This window comes from Blennius ocellaris (genome assembly GCF_963422515.1).
Source record: "Blennius ocellaris genome assembly, chromosome: 6".
NCBI classification, from domain to species: Eukaryota; Metazoa; Chordata; class Actinopteri; order Blenniiformes; family Blenniidae; genus Blennius; species Blennius ocellaris.
The window spans coordinates 29,267,712-29,280,386 of NC_137655.1; the positions used below are offsets into that span (position 1 = coordinate 29,267,712).

The window sequence follows — 12,675 nt, forward strand, 5'->3', positions numbered from 1 at the left end:
CGGATTCAGAAACCTGCGGAAGAAAATCTCCAACGCGAGTGGATGCTGACTTCTGTGGGGATGGAAGGCCGCTTTGGTTACGTGTTCAGGTACCAGACAGGAGAACTCTGTTTATATCAAACGGAAACCGGTGAGATGGGCCTACACACGCCGTCGATTACGCTGACGTCGGCGGATTGGGCTGTGTTCGGTACACTCTTACCGGAGCTGCAGAGACGCCTCCTGATGGAGGAGGAGGAGGAGAAGGAGAATATGAGGATTCTTGGAGAGACGAGGTTCTGTGCAGTCTGGCAGACGAAATCTGGATGCGGAGGATCTGGCAGATGGTTCCTGAGGGCGGTTCTTCATGCGACGGGTGAAGACGGTTCTACGAAGGTGTTCACGCTGGAGAGTTTCCATACAGAGTGTGGAGTCTTCCGAAAGATACTGACGCTGCCGTGGCTGTTCTGGGTGGAGATGGTAGCTGAATGCGATGCGGGAATCACAGAATTATTCAGGTCGTGTCGTTTGTGGAGAGATCTGACGGCTGTCAAAACCGTTCTGAAGTTCTGAGAGAGAGAGAGGGGGGCAGCGTACGCGTCACGCCCCGCAGTGACCCTCCTACGACCCTATGCGCATGTCAGGAGCCGGCCCTCAGGTTCTCCCCCCTTCCTATTCTTCTTCTTCTTCTTCTTCTTCCTGCCTATCAGATAACTCCCGTCATACAAGCTCGCAACGCCACAGCATCAACAGCATCAACAACATCGTCTCCATGCGGAACTCTGGACATGACGACTCGGGGAATCCTCCTTGGAGTATTGGGTACGACGCATCAGACACAGAGGAGGAGGAGGAGGAGGATTGCACAAAAATATGGCTTATACCACCCGATTCTCCCTACAGTGACACGTCGCTGCAAACCCTTGCAGGATCTGCTTCGCCAGGCACGGAACCGTCCGAGACGACATCCCCCACGGCGACGTCGCCGGAACCACCCGCACCCGTTGCAGCCGACGATTCAGCTACGGAGCCGGATGAAGCGGATGGATGGGCTCCGGGAAAACTCATCCTCGTCGTGAAGCAGGCTGTGGTTTACCTGCTCAGAGAGGCTTTGAGGGCCGCTATTAAAGATTCCTGCTACGGGTGTCAAGTCGACCACCCTAGTCAGATCCAGCATCCGTGTTTATTCGCGGCCGACGAGTATTTCCTGGAAAGGAACTTTAACATCGTGACGAAGAAACTCTTCACCCCGAGTCTGATCCCGGCAATTTCGGGTCTGTTGAAGAAGTACGACCTCGTCGCGTCGGATACGACAATCCAGGCCATCGCCGAAGCCCTGATTTTCGATCTGCGCCCAGCACGCTTCATCGAAGCTAAAATTGAGAATGTGCTGGAGGCTGACAAGACGGTTGTTTTCGCCGATCTTCACCGGCTGAACTGTGTCTGGCAGGGAGAATGAGGGAGAACGAAATTAAATCTAGTGATGTATTAGACGTGTGTCGTTAGTTATTAAGATTTTCATGTTACACCTTCATTAATATGTGATGAATGTTTTCTATCTGTTTATTTTCTTCAATAAAAACTCAATTGAGACCTACACATTTGTCTTCGTTGACGTCCCTATAACGGTGGTGATGATAAAAAACAGCATTAAACTCTGAAACACTATTCAGACACATTCTCATCACGATCATATGGCTCGGCAAGGCCTGGTTAGACGGTTCGTCTCTGTCGCACCAGTAAGGTTACTGTTTCTATCCTTCAATAAAACTTTACGGAGGCAGGATGCGGGAAGTAGAAGGTTGCGTTCTCGGGGTCAAGCGATCACACACACACACACACACACACACACACACACACACACACACACACACACACACACACACACACACACACACACACACACACACACACACACACACACACACACACACACACACACACACACACACACACCTTCAGAGATGGGCTCTAGGTCTGTCGACCCTAGGTCAGATCATTTGACCAGCATGCACAGGGGTCCGTAGTATAAGAACTCTCTCTCTCACTCACTCTCACAACAACAACTTTCAACCTCATATACCGAAGACCTGGAAAGGAGGAGCAGAAGATTAAGATGGCTTGTGAGTACCTTATCCTCTATTAAATAATTTACGCCGTGAGAAAAGACCGTCTTTTATTTTTACTATTCTGTTTTTTAAAAGCGCAGCAGGATTTCTTTAACGACGATGATTACACCCAAGATGATCTCGGTAAATGTTCTGTTTATTTTATATTTATTTTAAAACGTACTACCTCAGACTGGTTAAAATATCCTGAACTTTATTTGCAGACGTTATTGATTTAACGGAGCAGACGGCTCTGAGTATTTTGCAAGAATCCTCGGACCAGGAATCTAACGGTAACTCTCACGTTCTCTACTTGTTTAATTTAAAACGTAACGTGATTTTCTTCTTCTTACGCTATATTTTTTAAAACCTTATCGCTAAGCTTCTAACGGAGAACGTCGGGGAGAGATCTACCTACAGACGAATGCAGAAGCGGACAACGAACTCAGTGTGGAAGAAGAAGGTATATATATATATATATATATATATATATAAATACGAGAAACTCATTCTCTTTGTCGACAGTAATAATTACGTTCGAATTCTTCACAGATTTTCTGAATTTGTTACCTGAAGAACTCTTTGAAGGTGTGGAGGGGGTTGTGAATGGCTTAACAGGTAGGTTCCGTTATGATACTCGTTGAGTTGCGGGTTAACCGTAGAGTATTTAACATTTTCCTTTATCTATCCCCTCTCCAAATTTGCTTTCAGCGGAGCTCGATGAAGAAAAAACTCAGAGAGAGGAGGATGAAGATGAACCATCTCCGGTCATCTCTCTGGAGGTCGGGACGTTGATCGGTAACCGGGTGACCAGATCCCTGGACAGGCTGTATAATTCTGTCGAAACAGGTTTAACTTATGCACAAGCCGCTCAAGTCATCGACAGACGCCAGACGGAGAAGCTGAGGTCTATTCTACTTCACTGTATGAACAGGGGGCTGTATAAGGAATTTGTCGGTTACAACGTTTAAGCGACGGTTTTAATTAGGGCTGTGACATTTTCTGTATTTTCGTTTCTTATTTTTTCTTATTTTTATTTTTAAATCATGGATCGGAACACGTCCGAATTGGACGGCATTCTAGCACGTTTAGCGGACGATCCTGAGGCTTTTCTACTTGACGGAGTCGATATGACAGATACCTTAATGCAAGCGTTAAGATTGGGGCTGAATCCTTCATTCTATTCTCCGCAGCCACAAAATGCAGAGCATGGAGAGGTGTGGGTAAGAGATGAGGATAGTGAGAGGTGGGGTGGGGGAGGGGTTGAGGACATTGAAGGGGGAAGAGGAGGAGGAGGAGGGGACGGGATGCGGGGGAGAGACGCAGGCAGTGGCGGGTCTGCAGGAGGAGGAGGAGGAGAGGGAGGGGGAGCGGATTGTTTACATGTGGGGTCTGATGACCGTGCGATGCGAGACGGTAATCCAGTGCCCTACACGAGACGTGAACGTTTCAACAACGTTGAATTTCGAGAAAACATCTCAATCCCCGGTTCTCAGAGCTTGCGCGATTTACCGCAGTTTTTCGAGACAGTTCAGGGTGTTCTCGAAGGTGTAGCTAGCAGGATCAATGCTGTAGCCGGCCGTAACGACGTTGTACAGGTTGAGCTGGTGAGCGGGACGGTGCGCGATCATGCGAGCGTCACAGTTAACGAGACGGGAGGGAACATTCTCCCTATGATCGAGAGATTGCTAGAGATGTTGATTCAATCTAACAGAGCCGTTGCCGCCGACGAAGGGGTGGAACTAATCGCTCAAGTGGTGAGGGATCCGCGTGGAGGCGTCAAAAGAAAACTGGAGCGTACGTTAGAGGGCGAGGTTCTGCAGCGTAAACGGAGACATTTGTACGTCGTTAACAATAGAAATGACCGGCTGTGCTTTGCGATCAGTGTGGCGTATTTAACTAACAGAGGCTTCAACGACGCTCAGGCTGTACTGCTAGGTCGAGAGCTGCAGCAGAAGGTCGGGTTGAGTGATCAGACAGAGGTCAGCTTCGGCGACGTGCATAAATTTGAGGCCCTGCTCCGACGCAAAATCGTCGTATTCAGCAGAGACGCGACCGAACGGAAGATTGTGAAATTCGAAACGTGCTTTTCCGATCGCTCGCAACCGATATTTCTGTACTTGTCAAACGAACATTACTACGGGGTGGTAAACCTCAAAGGTTTTCTCGGGGCTGATTATCTGTGCGACTACTGCTACGCAGGTTACAGCGATCGCAGTCTGCATCAATGTCCAGGACACTGTTCGGTCTGTAACGAGCCCGGCTGTAATCCTCAAGGTGGGGCGGGGATTTTCTGCGCACATTGTAACAAAATGTGTAGATCGCAGATCTGTTACGTTAAACATAAACAGCTCCGAGCAAGAAGACGCGGTCAGACATTTGCGAGTAATTGCGATCTGTATAAAAGATGTCTCAAATGCAGCAGGAGTTATTACGCACCTATGACAGGAGATAACAAAACGCACAAGTGCGCTCGGTCACGTTGCAACGTCTGCTCGGTAGACTTAACGGAGGAGCCTCATCAGTGCTTCATGACCCCTCTGGCTCAAGAAATTAAACATTCTGAAAAGTTGATTTTTTACGACTTTGAGACGTACGTAGATGGCGCGGGGACACACAGACCTTATCTGGTGTGCACTAAAACTCTGGGAGGTGACGAGTGGTATGCTTATGGTTTAGACTGTGTGGAGAAGTTTCTTACACGTTTCAGGAGACCGACGTTCAGAGACAGCATTTTCATAGCGCACAATGGGAGAGGCTTTGACAGCTATCTGGTCGTAAACGCAATGATAAAATTAGGAATCAATCCTACCCTCGTTCTACAAGGCGGAAAAATCCTCAGCATGACGGAGCAGGATTATCGTCTGAGATTCATCGATTCGTTATCATTTCTCGGGATGGCGCTCAGCGATTTCCCTAAAGCTCTGGGATTTGCGAGTCTGTCGAAAGGGTATTTTCCCCACAGATTTAGCTCGTCGACCCGCTTAAAATATGTGGGATCGTACCCTCCCCGCTCCCAATTCGGTACAGATCGCATGTCAGACAGTCAGCGGGCAGAGTTTAACAGCTGGTACGAAACAGTGTCCGGAGGTGTGTTTGACTTTGAGAAAGAGGCATTGTTTTATTGTTTAAACGACGTGAAAATCCTCTCCGAAGGATGTGTCAGGTTCAGAGATCAGTTTCTCTCTGACACGGGGGTCGATCCCTTCAGCCGCATAACGATCGCTTCCGCGTGCATGAAAGTGTTTCTGACAAAGTTTCTGTCTCCTAAAACACTAGCGATCCCCGCCGCCGACGATTACCGACGACAGTCCAAAACCTACTCCAGCGCGTCTATTCAGTGGCTAGAGTGGGTTGCTCGCGACAACAACATTTTCATCCAGCATGCTCTGAACCGCGGTGAGAGGCAGATTGGCCCCTATTTTGTGGACGGCTATGCACAGATTGGAGGTGTCGAATATGCGTGGGAGTTTCACGGTTGCTTTTTTCACGGGTGCAACGTATGTTTTTCACCTCAGGAAATCAACCAGCTCGTCAACGTCAGCTACGAAGAGCTGTACGTAGAGTCTCAGGAGAGGGTGCACAGGTTGACGTCAAAATACGGGGTTCGTACATTCGTTCTGTGGGAGCATGAATGGACCGAGATGAAAAAATCTGACGTCCGAGTGGTCGGCTTTCTGAAGGAGTCAGATTTTCCGGAGCCTCTCTCCCCTCGGGAGGCTCTATTCGGAGGCCGTACCTCAGCGCTGATGCTAAGGTATTCTGCTCTACCTGAAGAATCGGTACATTATGTGGATGTCACCTCTCTCTATCCGTACGTCAACTGTAGTTTCCCCTATCCGCTGGGTCACCCCACCATCATCCACAAAGATTTTGACATTCCACAAAACTATTTTGGTCTGATTAGAGCCGTGGTGCACCCGCCGCGTGGACTGTACCATCCGGTTCTCCCCTACAAATCTCCGAGCGGCAAACTGCTTTTCACCCTCTGCCGCACGTGCGCCGAGTTAAACAACCAGAGTAACGCATGCGTGCACGACGACAGAGAGCGAGCGTTGACGGGGGTTTGGGTCTCTAGCGAGTTCAACAAAGCGCTAGAGCTAGGTTACAGAGTCGCTAAAATCACCGAGGTTTGGCATTTTAACGAACGTAGCGAGTCTATCTTTGAGGGATATATTCACACTTTTCTGAAGGGCAAGCAGGAGGCTTCAGGCTATCCCTCAGAAGCCACAGACGAGGAGAGCAGAGAGAGATACATTCGTGAATACAGAGAGAAGCAGGGCATTCAGCTGGAGGCTGACAAAATTGAGGTGAATCTGGCCAAGCGGCAGGTAGCCAAACTCTGTCTCAACAGTTTCTGGGGTAAGTTTGCTCAGAGGAGCAATCTGACCCAGACAAAACTCATCACCGAACCCGAAGATTTTTTCAGTTATTTCTTCTCTGGGCAATACCGCGTCAGTTATTTTACATTTGTAAACAACGACACGGCTTTGATCCAGTGGGAATATAACAAACGATGCATCACTCGTCCCAATCGTACAGACAATATTTTTATTGCCGCGTTCACTACCGCATACGCTCGTCTGAAACTGTACGGTTATTTGGAGAAAGTGCAGGAACGTGTTCTCTACACAGACACAGACAGCTTGGTGTATGTTGTGAGAGAAGGCGACACCCCCCTGACTTTGGGTAATTATCTGGGGGATCTGACAGACGAGCTGGATGGTGACACGATTCAGGAATTTGCGGCTGCCGGCCCAAAAAGCTACGCGTACCAGACTCGCGAACGGGGGAAGGTCACCATCCGGGCGAAAGGCATCACTCAGACTCGAGAGTGCTCTGAAAGAATTAATTTTGACACTTTCAGAGACCTGGTGGAAGACCATCTGGCTCATCCTTGTGGGGGAGGAGAAGGAGGGGGGCTCGGGGTTCCACAAGACACCATAAGACGTGATAAAAAAGGCTTCCTGCTAAGAAACTCATCATTTGTCAAAAGATTCAGGGTTGTCTATGACAAGAGAAGACTTTTCCCCGACAGAAAAACGCTACCTTTTGGTTTCTAGTAAGCATTCAGACTAGAGAGAGAGAGAGAGAGAGAGAGAGAGAGAGAGAGAGAGAGAGAGAGAGAGCGAGAGAGAGAGAGAGAGAGAGAGAGAGAGAGAGAGAGAGAGAGAGAGAGAGAGAGAGAGAGAGAATGTCACACCCTCCTGCTATGGAGGAGATTAGCTTCGATTTTAGACTCAAAACACCTTTTTCATGCATGATCGTTGGTCCGAGCGGCTCAGGGAAAACATATTTTGTTAAAAATGTCATTAAAAACCTTTCGCATGTTTTGGATACTGTACCTGTAAATATTGTTTGGATTTATACCTCTTTTCAGAAAATGTACGAAGAATTGATGCGGCTGAATAAAAACATTAAGTTTGTCAAAGGTCTCCCCGACTCCTTTGATGACGCAGAGCTGTTTCCTCCCGAGCAGAGACATCTGGTTGTGCTCGACGACATGATTTTCCAGGCTTCAGATCACCCTGAAGTAGCAAAATTATTTACACAGTACAGACACCATAGATGTATAAGTGTTTTTATGATATCGCAGAATGTGTTTCATCAAGGGAAGTTCAGCCGTACAATCAGCCTGAATAGTAATTATCTGGTGTTGTTCAAAAACCCTCGCGACAGGCTGCAAATAAACACTCTCGCTCACCAGATCTCTCCCTCAAATAAAAAGTTTTTCTTGGAGAGTTTTGAAGACGCTACCAGAGCCCCTCACGGGTATTTAATCGTCGATCTAACGCCTACGTGTCCAGAACGTTACAGGCTGAGGACAGGCGCGCTTCCGGAGGAGCTAACAGCGGTGTACGTTCCTAAAGAGTTGTAACATGTCTACGCGAATAAGGAGGAACGCCCCATTACTGAAGGCTTTATACAGCTCAACTCCTCAGAAACGCAGAGATATACTCGCTCACAGCTCTCCCGACTTTCTACAAGCTCTGTGTGAGATTGCTTTTAACCTTCTCAAAGGAAACATTCCTCTATCACCCCCGCAGCTCAGAAAGCTGAGGCGTCAGAAAAAAATCATCAAACTGCTCGCGGATAGAAAAACCGGTTTAAAACGTAAACAACGCGCTCTGAAACATCAGACGGGCGGTTTCATTCTCCCCCTCCTCGCCGCGGTCCTCCCTCTGTTCGGAGATATTTTAAGCGGGGTCGCGAGGAGATAATGTCTCTCAAGACGGCGAATAAAATGTTTATCGTATCTCCGCATCAGCTGAAGAAGTTAACTCAGTCTGAGCCGTCAATACTGCACGATGTTGTGGATGACCTGGACGAGAAGATGAGAGCTGTTTTAAACGAGACGGGGCTGAGTAGTTATGAGAAGGCAAAGCGATATAACGAACTCTTACAGAGGTATTTGACTCTGACTAGACAGGAGAGACAGGAGGAGCAACGGGTGACTCTCAGTCTCCGGCGGGACTCGCAACCCTCCCCCGCCGTCCTCTCCGAGAGCCGTAACGTTACCCCGCCATCTGTCCCGACGAATCCCGGCCCGCAGGACCCCGGGGACGTCATGAGCGACGTGCTGAAAATCTTACCGCCTCGCGACCGGAAGAATGCTGAATATATTTTACGTAAGGTGTCCGAGAATAACGAAGGTTGGACGTCGCGCGGTGAATTTGTCTACAGAGGGGATGCGGTGAAAGGATCGCATATGGTGGATTTGATGAAAAACCTCTCATCCTCTTTTAAAAAACATCACGGTTCACCGAAAGGCTGGTCGAGTTTCTTACAAACTCTAGCGGATCTGAACATTCCTGTGTCGGCCATCAGCAGCTCTCAGACTCGTGACCATTACAGACGCCTGGTCGAGGCTACACCTACGTATGCACCTGCGTCCGCACCTGCAGTTCCCCTCGCTGCAGCAGCAGCAGCAGCAGCAGGCTCCTCGTATCGAAGGTCGGAGGAGGAGGATTTACCGCCTCGTATAAAAACGCGTAAGACGAAACGGAGAAGTATAACTCTATCTCCGCGATGGATCAAGCTGTAGCTCCTCGTTGAACTTTTTTTTTTTTTTTTTTTTTTTTTTTTTTAAATCATTATCAGCAACACCGCTATTTCTAAACCGTGAAGAATAAATAAATAAATGAATGAATAACTAAATGACGAGTCCTGTAATGTCGTTAATAATAAAATGTTTATTGATCATCACACACACACACACACACACACACACACACACACACACACACACACACACACACACACACACACACACGTTTACAAGTCTCGTTCTTTGGCACGTAAACAACGCGTCGGAGTTAGATATTGTGACAATCTTTAAACAGTTGTAATGAACAGGTCATGTGACTAGAAACCTTCGGACAACGCGTTCTAACACAATCTCGATACTTTTTCACAAAGTTAAATACTTCCTGATCGTTTTTTATCACGTCCTCTCGATACCGGGACAGCACATCTGCCATAGATAAGCCGCATGCACGATGACATAGATAGAATATGCAATGGTGACCGCACACAGCGGACGTGAGGTGCTGGAGCTGACGGCTGTGAAACAGAATCTTGTTCGAGTGGGTCTCCAAAAACTCCATAATGCCGTCCGGGTAGTGTTTAAAATGCGGCGGAAAGCCGTAGGAGTCGAAAAACGTGGCGCTTCCATCTGGTTCGAGCGTTAGAGAAAGCCAGTGTTCGCCGGGCATATGGGCCGGGTGTGTATTCACTATGAAGTATGCGGGGGTCTGAAGAGGCGACGTCAGCGTCGGTAGCTGATCAGAAGGCCACACGCCGTAGAAAACATTTCCCAGCAGTCGGTATAAAATGTTCTCCAGCTCGTCCGAGTTCATAATGCGCGGTGTTATGCTAGAATTACGCTACCCAGGAGCCTTTGCGAACCGTACGTACGTGTGTAGTCCGTACGCTCCGGCGGCGGGGTTAGAACGACGTATCCCAGAAGGCTTTGCGATACGCACGCGGTAATGTAGTCCGCATTCTCCGTCGACGGGGTTAGAACGACGTATCCCAGAAGGCTTTGCGATACGCACGCGGTAATGTAGTCCGCATTCTCCGTCGGCGCGGCTATAGAACTACGTATCCCAGAAGGCTTTGCAGGCTGTCATGCAGTCCGTTGACGGGAGAGCGAGCTTCTTCAGTAATAATCCACTAGTACTTGTCTTTTGGCATTGATTTCTAAGATGGAGTCGTAACAAGCGTAGACTATTAGTGTGGTTGTGTGAGGCAGCGGGGTCCTGAATCTCATCTCTAACCTCAGATTCCCGCTGGATGCAGGTGTGAGTGCGTCGCAATCCTCGGTGGGATTCAGATTGAACACAAACAGAGAGTAACCCGCATTAAAGTCGGTACGGCTGATACTTAGAGGAAGATCCTTCAGATATCTCCCGGTCGCTATAAACATGTTGTAAAACTCTCTGACAGAATTCCCCTGATTAAACTGCGGCTGAAACGCTTTGGCGGGGATCTGTCTCCCATCCTGGCAGAGTGCCAGGTATTCCACGTCGTAGTGTCTGAAGTTGAATGGTGAGACATCCCTCTTCCCTGTGAAGGCGTCGTGATGGACCATTCCGAGGACGACATATTTAGGCATGGCACCTAGAAACAGGTTCTCGTGGTTGCATATTCTCGAATTTCCCGGGATTGAATACGTCTTCACGGTGACGCGTGAAAGAGGGTAGAGGGCGTTGCCCCTCGCCAGAGCAGCGGCGTGTCCTACACGCACCGCCGGGGAGACGTTGACCTTTTTAACGTAGAGAGATGCAGCCTTTATCTTCAATCTGAATGTGGAATCGCGGGCCCCCATGAGACAGAACGCATCGCCGGCGCGCGTCAGTTTGATTCTCATGTCCACAGAGTTGAGTAGGAGCCTCTCGCAGAAAAAAACATCCCCGTGTAGAGGACCGAGCAGCTCCACCTCCCTGGACTGTGCCGTGAAGGCCGCTCTCTGCTTCAGGCCTTCGTTAGGCCCGTCGATCGGCTCTATAGAGTCCACAGCACCCGCCGTGTCTTTGTAAAAAAGCCCTGCGCTAAACTGGCTCTTTAGAGTGTCCTCTGAAAAGTTGAGTAGAGTCTCGATCATTGCTCTATAAGGATGGGTGGCGCTGGATTGTGAAATTAACCGATCTCCCAGCATCACGTCGCATTGGCTGAATATCGTATTCAGGGGGTAGTTGATCAATCCTACCGCAGCGTCGGCGTCGATATTCGATCCATCCGATTTAGTGATTTTTACGCGCAGATACAGCATCATGTCGTTTAAATCTAGATATCTCTCCCCATCCCCCGGGATGAAGAACTCTATCGGTGTGCTGTCTGTCAGGGCGGAGAGGGGCAGGCATTCTTGATATTTTTTATCTTCCACAGACAGCTGCGTCATCGGAGCTGTAAATAAGTCTAGCTCGGCCAAGGTGCATTCTGACGATTTGTGGTGGAGGAGAGCCATACCTCGTTTCTTTGTTTGTTTGTTTTTTTTTTTTTTTTTTTTTAATTTATTTTATTTCTTTATTTTCAGTTAAAATATGTCGCCGCTCTGACCAGACTTCCTCTTCCGAGGCCTGCTTCGGTTGACTGGCTTCTTCCTTTTGCGAGTCGTTTGTTTTTTAGACGAGGTCACGCGGTTTCCGGGAGGGCGTTTTCTCGCCCTCCGTGATAAAACCATAATGCCTCCAGATCCCCCCTGCTTCTGTCCCGTGAATTTTTTCATAGTACGGGCGATGACGTCGGACGCAATGTTACCCGCAGCGTTTTTTAGATGAGGTTTAGCGATAGAGAACCCTTTCTGAATTAAGGGGGATACAAAGCGGAATAATTTGGAGAATAGAGATCCTATTCCTCGACCGTACATAACAGGCGCTCCGTGAAATCCCGGGAGCGCTCCTCCCACCTGTCCCTCGTAATAGGTTATAAACCGCCGGGGGCCGTCTCTCACCCGGATGTGAGCCATTCTCACGCGTTATATTACGATAGCCTCTGTAGAGGAGCAGCCGGTTTAAAGTGTAACTTTAGGATAGTCTTCCCGTAGATGAAGTCCACAGGTTTGTTTGTATCTGTTTTTATCTCTACGCGAATATTTTAATGTAGTTTTTGGAAACCGGAACGTAGTGCACCGTATTGTATCTGACGCTCGTCACGTCCCCGAAATATCCGTCGACGTCGACTACTCCCAGCAGCGGCGAGTAGCTATCACCTACACTCTGATACTGAATAAAATCTGTGTAGACATAGAGGTTATAAACACCCGTCTTAAGATCGCAGGGGTACGGCGTCGTGTCGTTAGTGACCACCCACCATTCGTCCTCTTTCAAACCTAGCATGTACGCGAGAGGTGCGCGGGCGCGTATTTTGCATAGTCCCCCTCCCTTGAAATCGATGCGTCTCGTGACTTTGTTCTCTACGGCCTCTACGGACGGATCATGTCTCCTGATCTCAGGGATAATTTCGTCTAGGAGGTCTTTAACTCGTTCGTAACACCCCCCTCCTTCCCCTCTACCTATTCTAATAGAATACTCGGAGCGATTATCCTCGTCTATTTTCATAACGTCTAATGAGGCAACTTCCTTAG

The 12,675-nt window shown here is 48.6% G+C and overlaps 1 protein-coding gene across 1 annotated transcript; it reads right to left on the reverse strand.

The window, feature by feature from the left end:
* Positions 1 to 10,248: 10,248 nt before the first annotated feature.
* LOC308131758 (uncharacterized protein F54H12.2-like) lies at positions 10,249 to 12,057 on the reverse strand (the record flags this gene model as incomplete). Its single annotated transcript, XM_080498591.1, has 3 exons — positions 10,249 to 11,426; positions 11,823 to 11,892; positions 11,998 to 12,057. The coding sequence occupies 3 exons, from the start codon at positions 12,055 to 12,057 to the stop codon at positions 10,249 to 10,251; spliced, it is 1,308 nt and encodes a 435-aa protein (XP_080354717.1).
* Between the last annotated feature and the right edge of the window lie 618 nt (positions 12,058 to 12,675).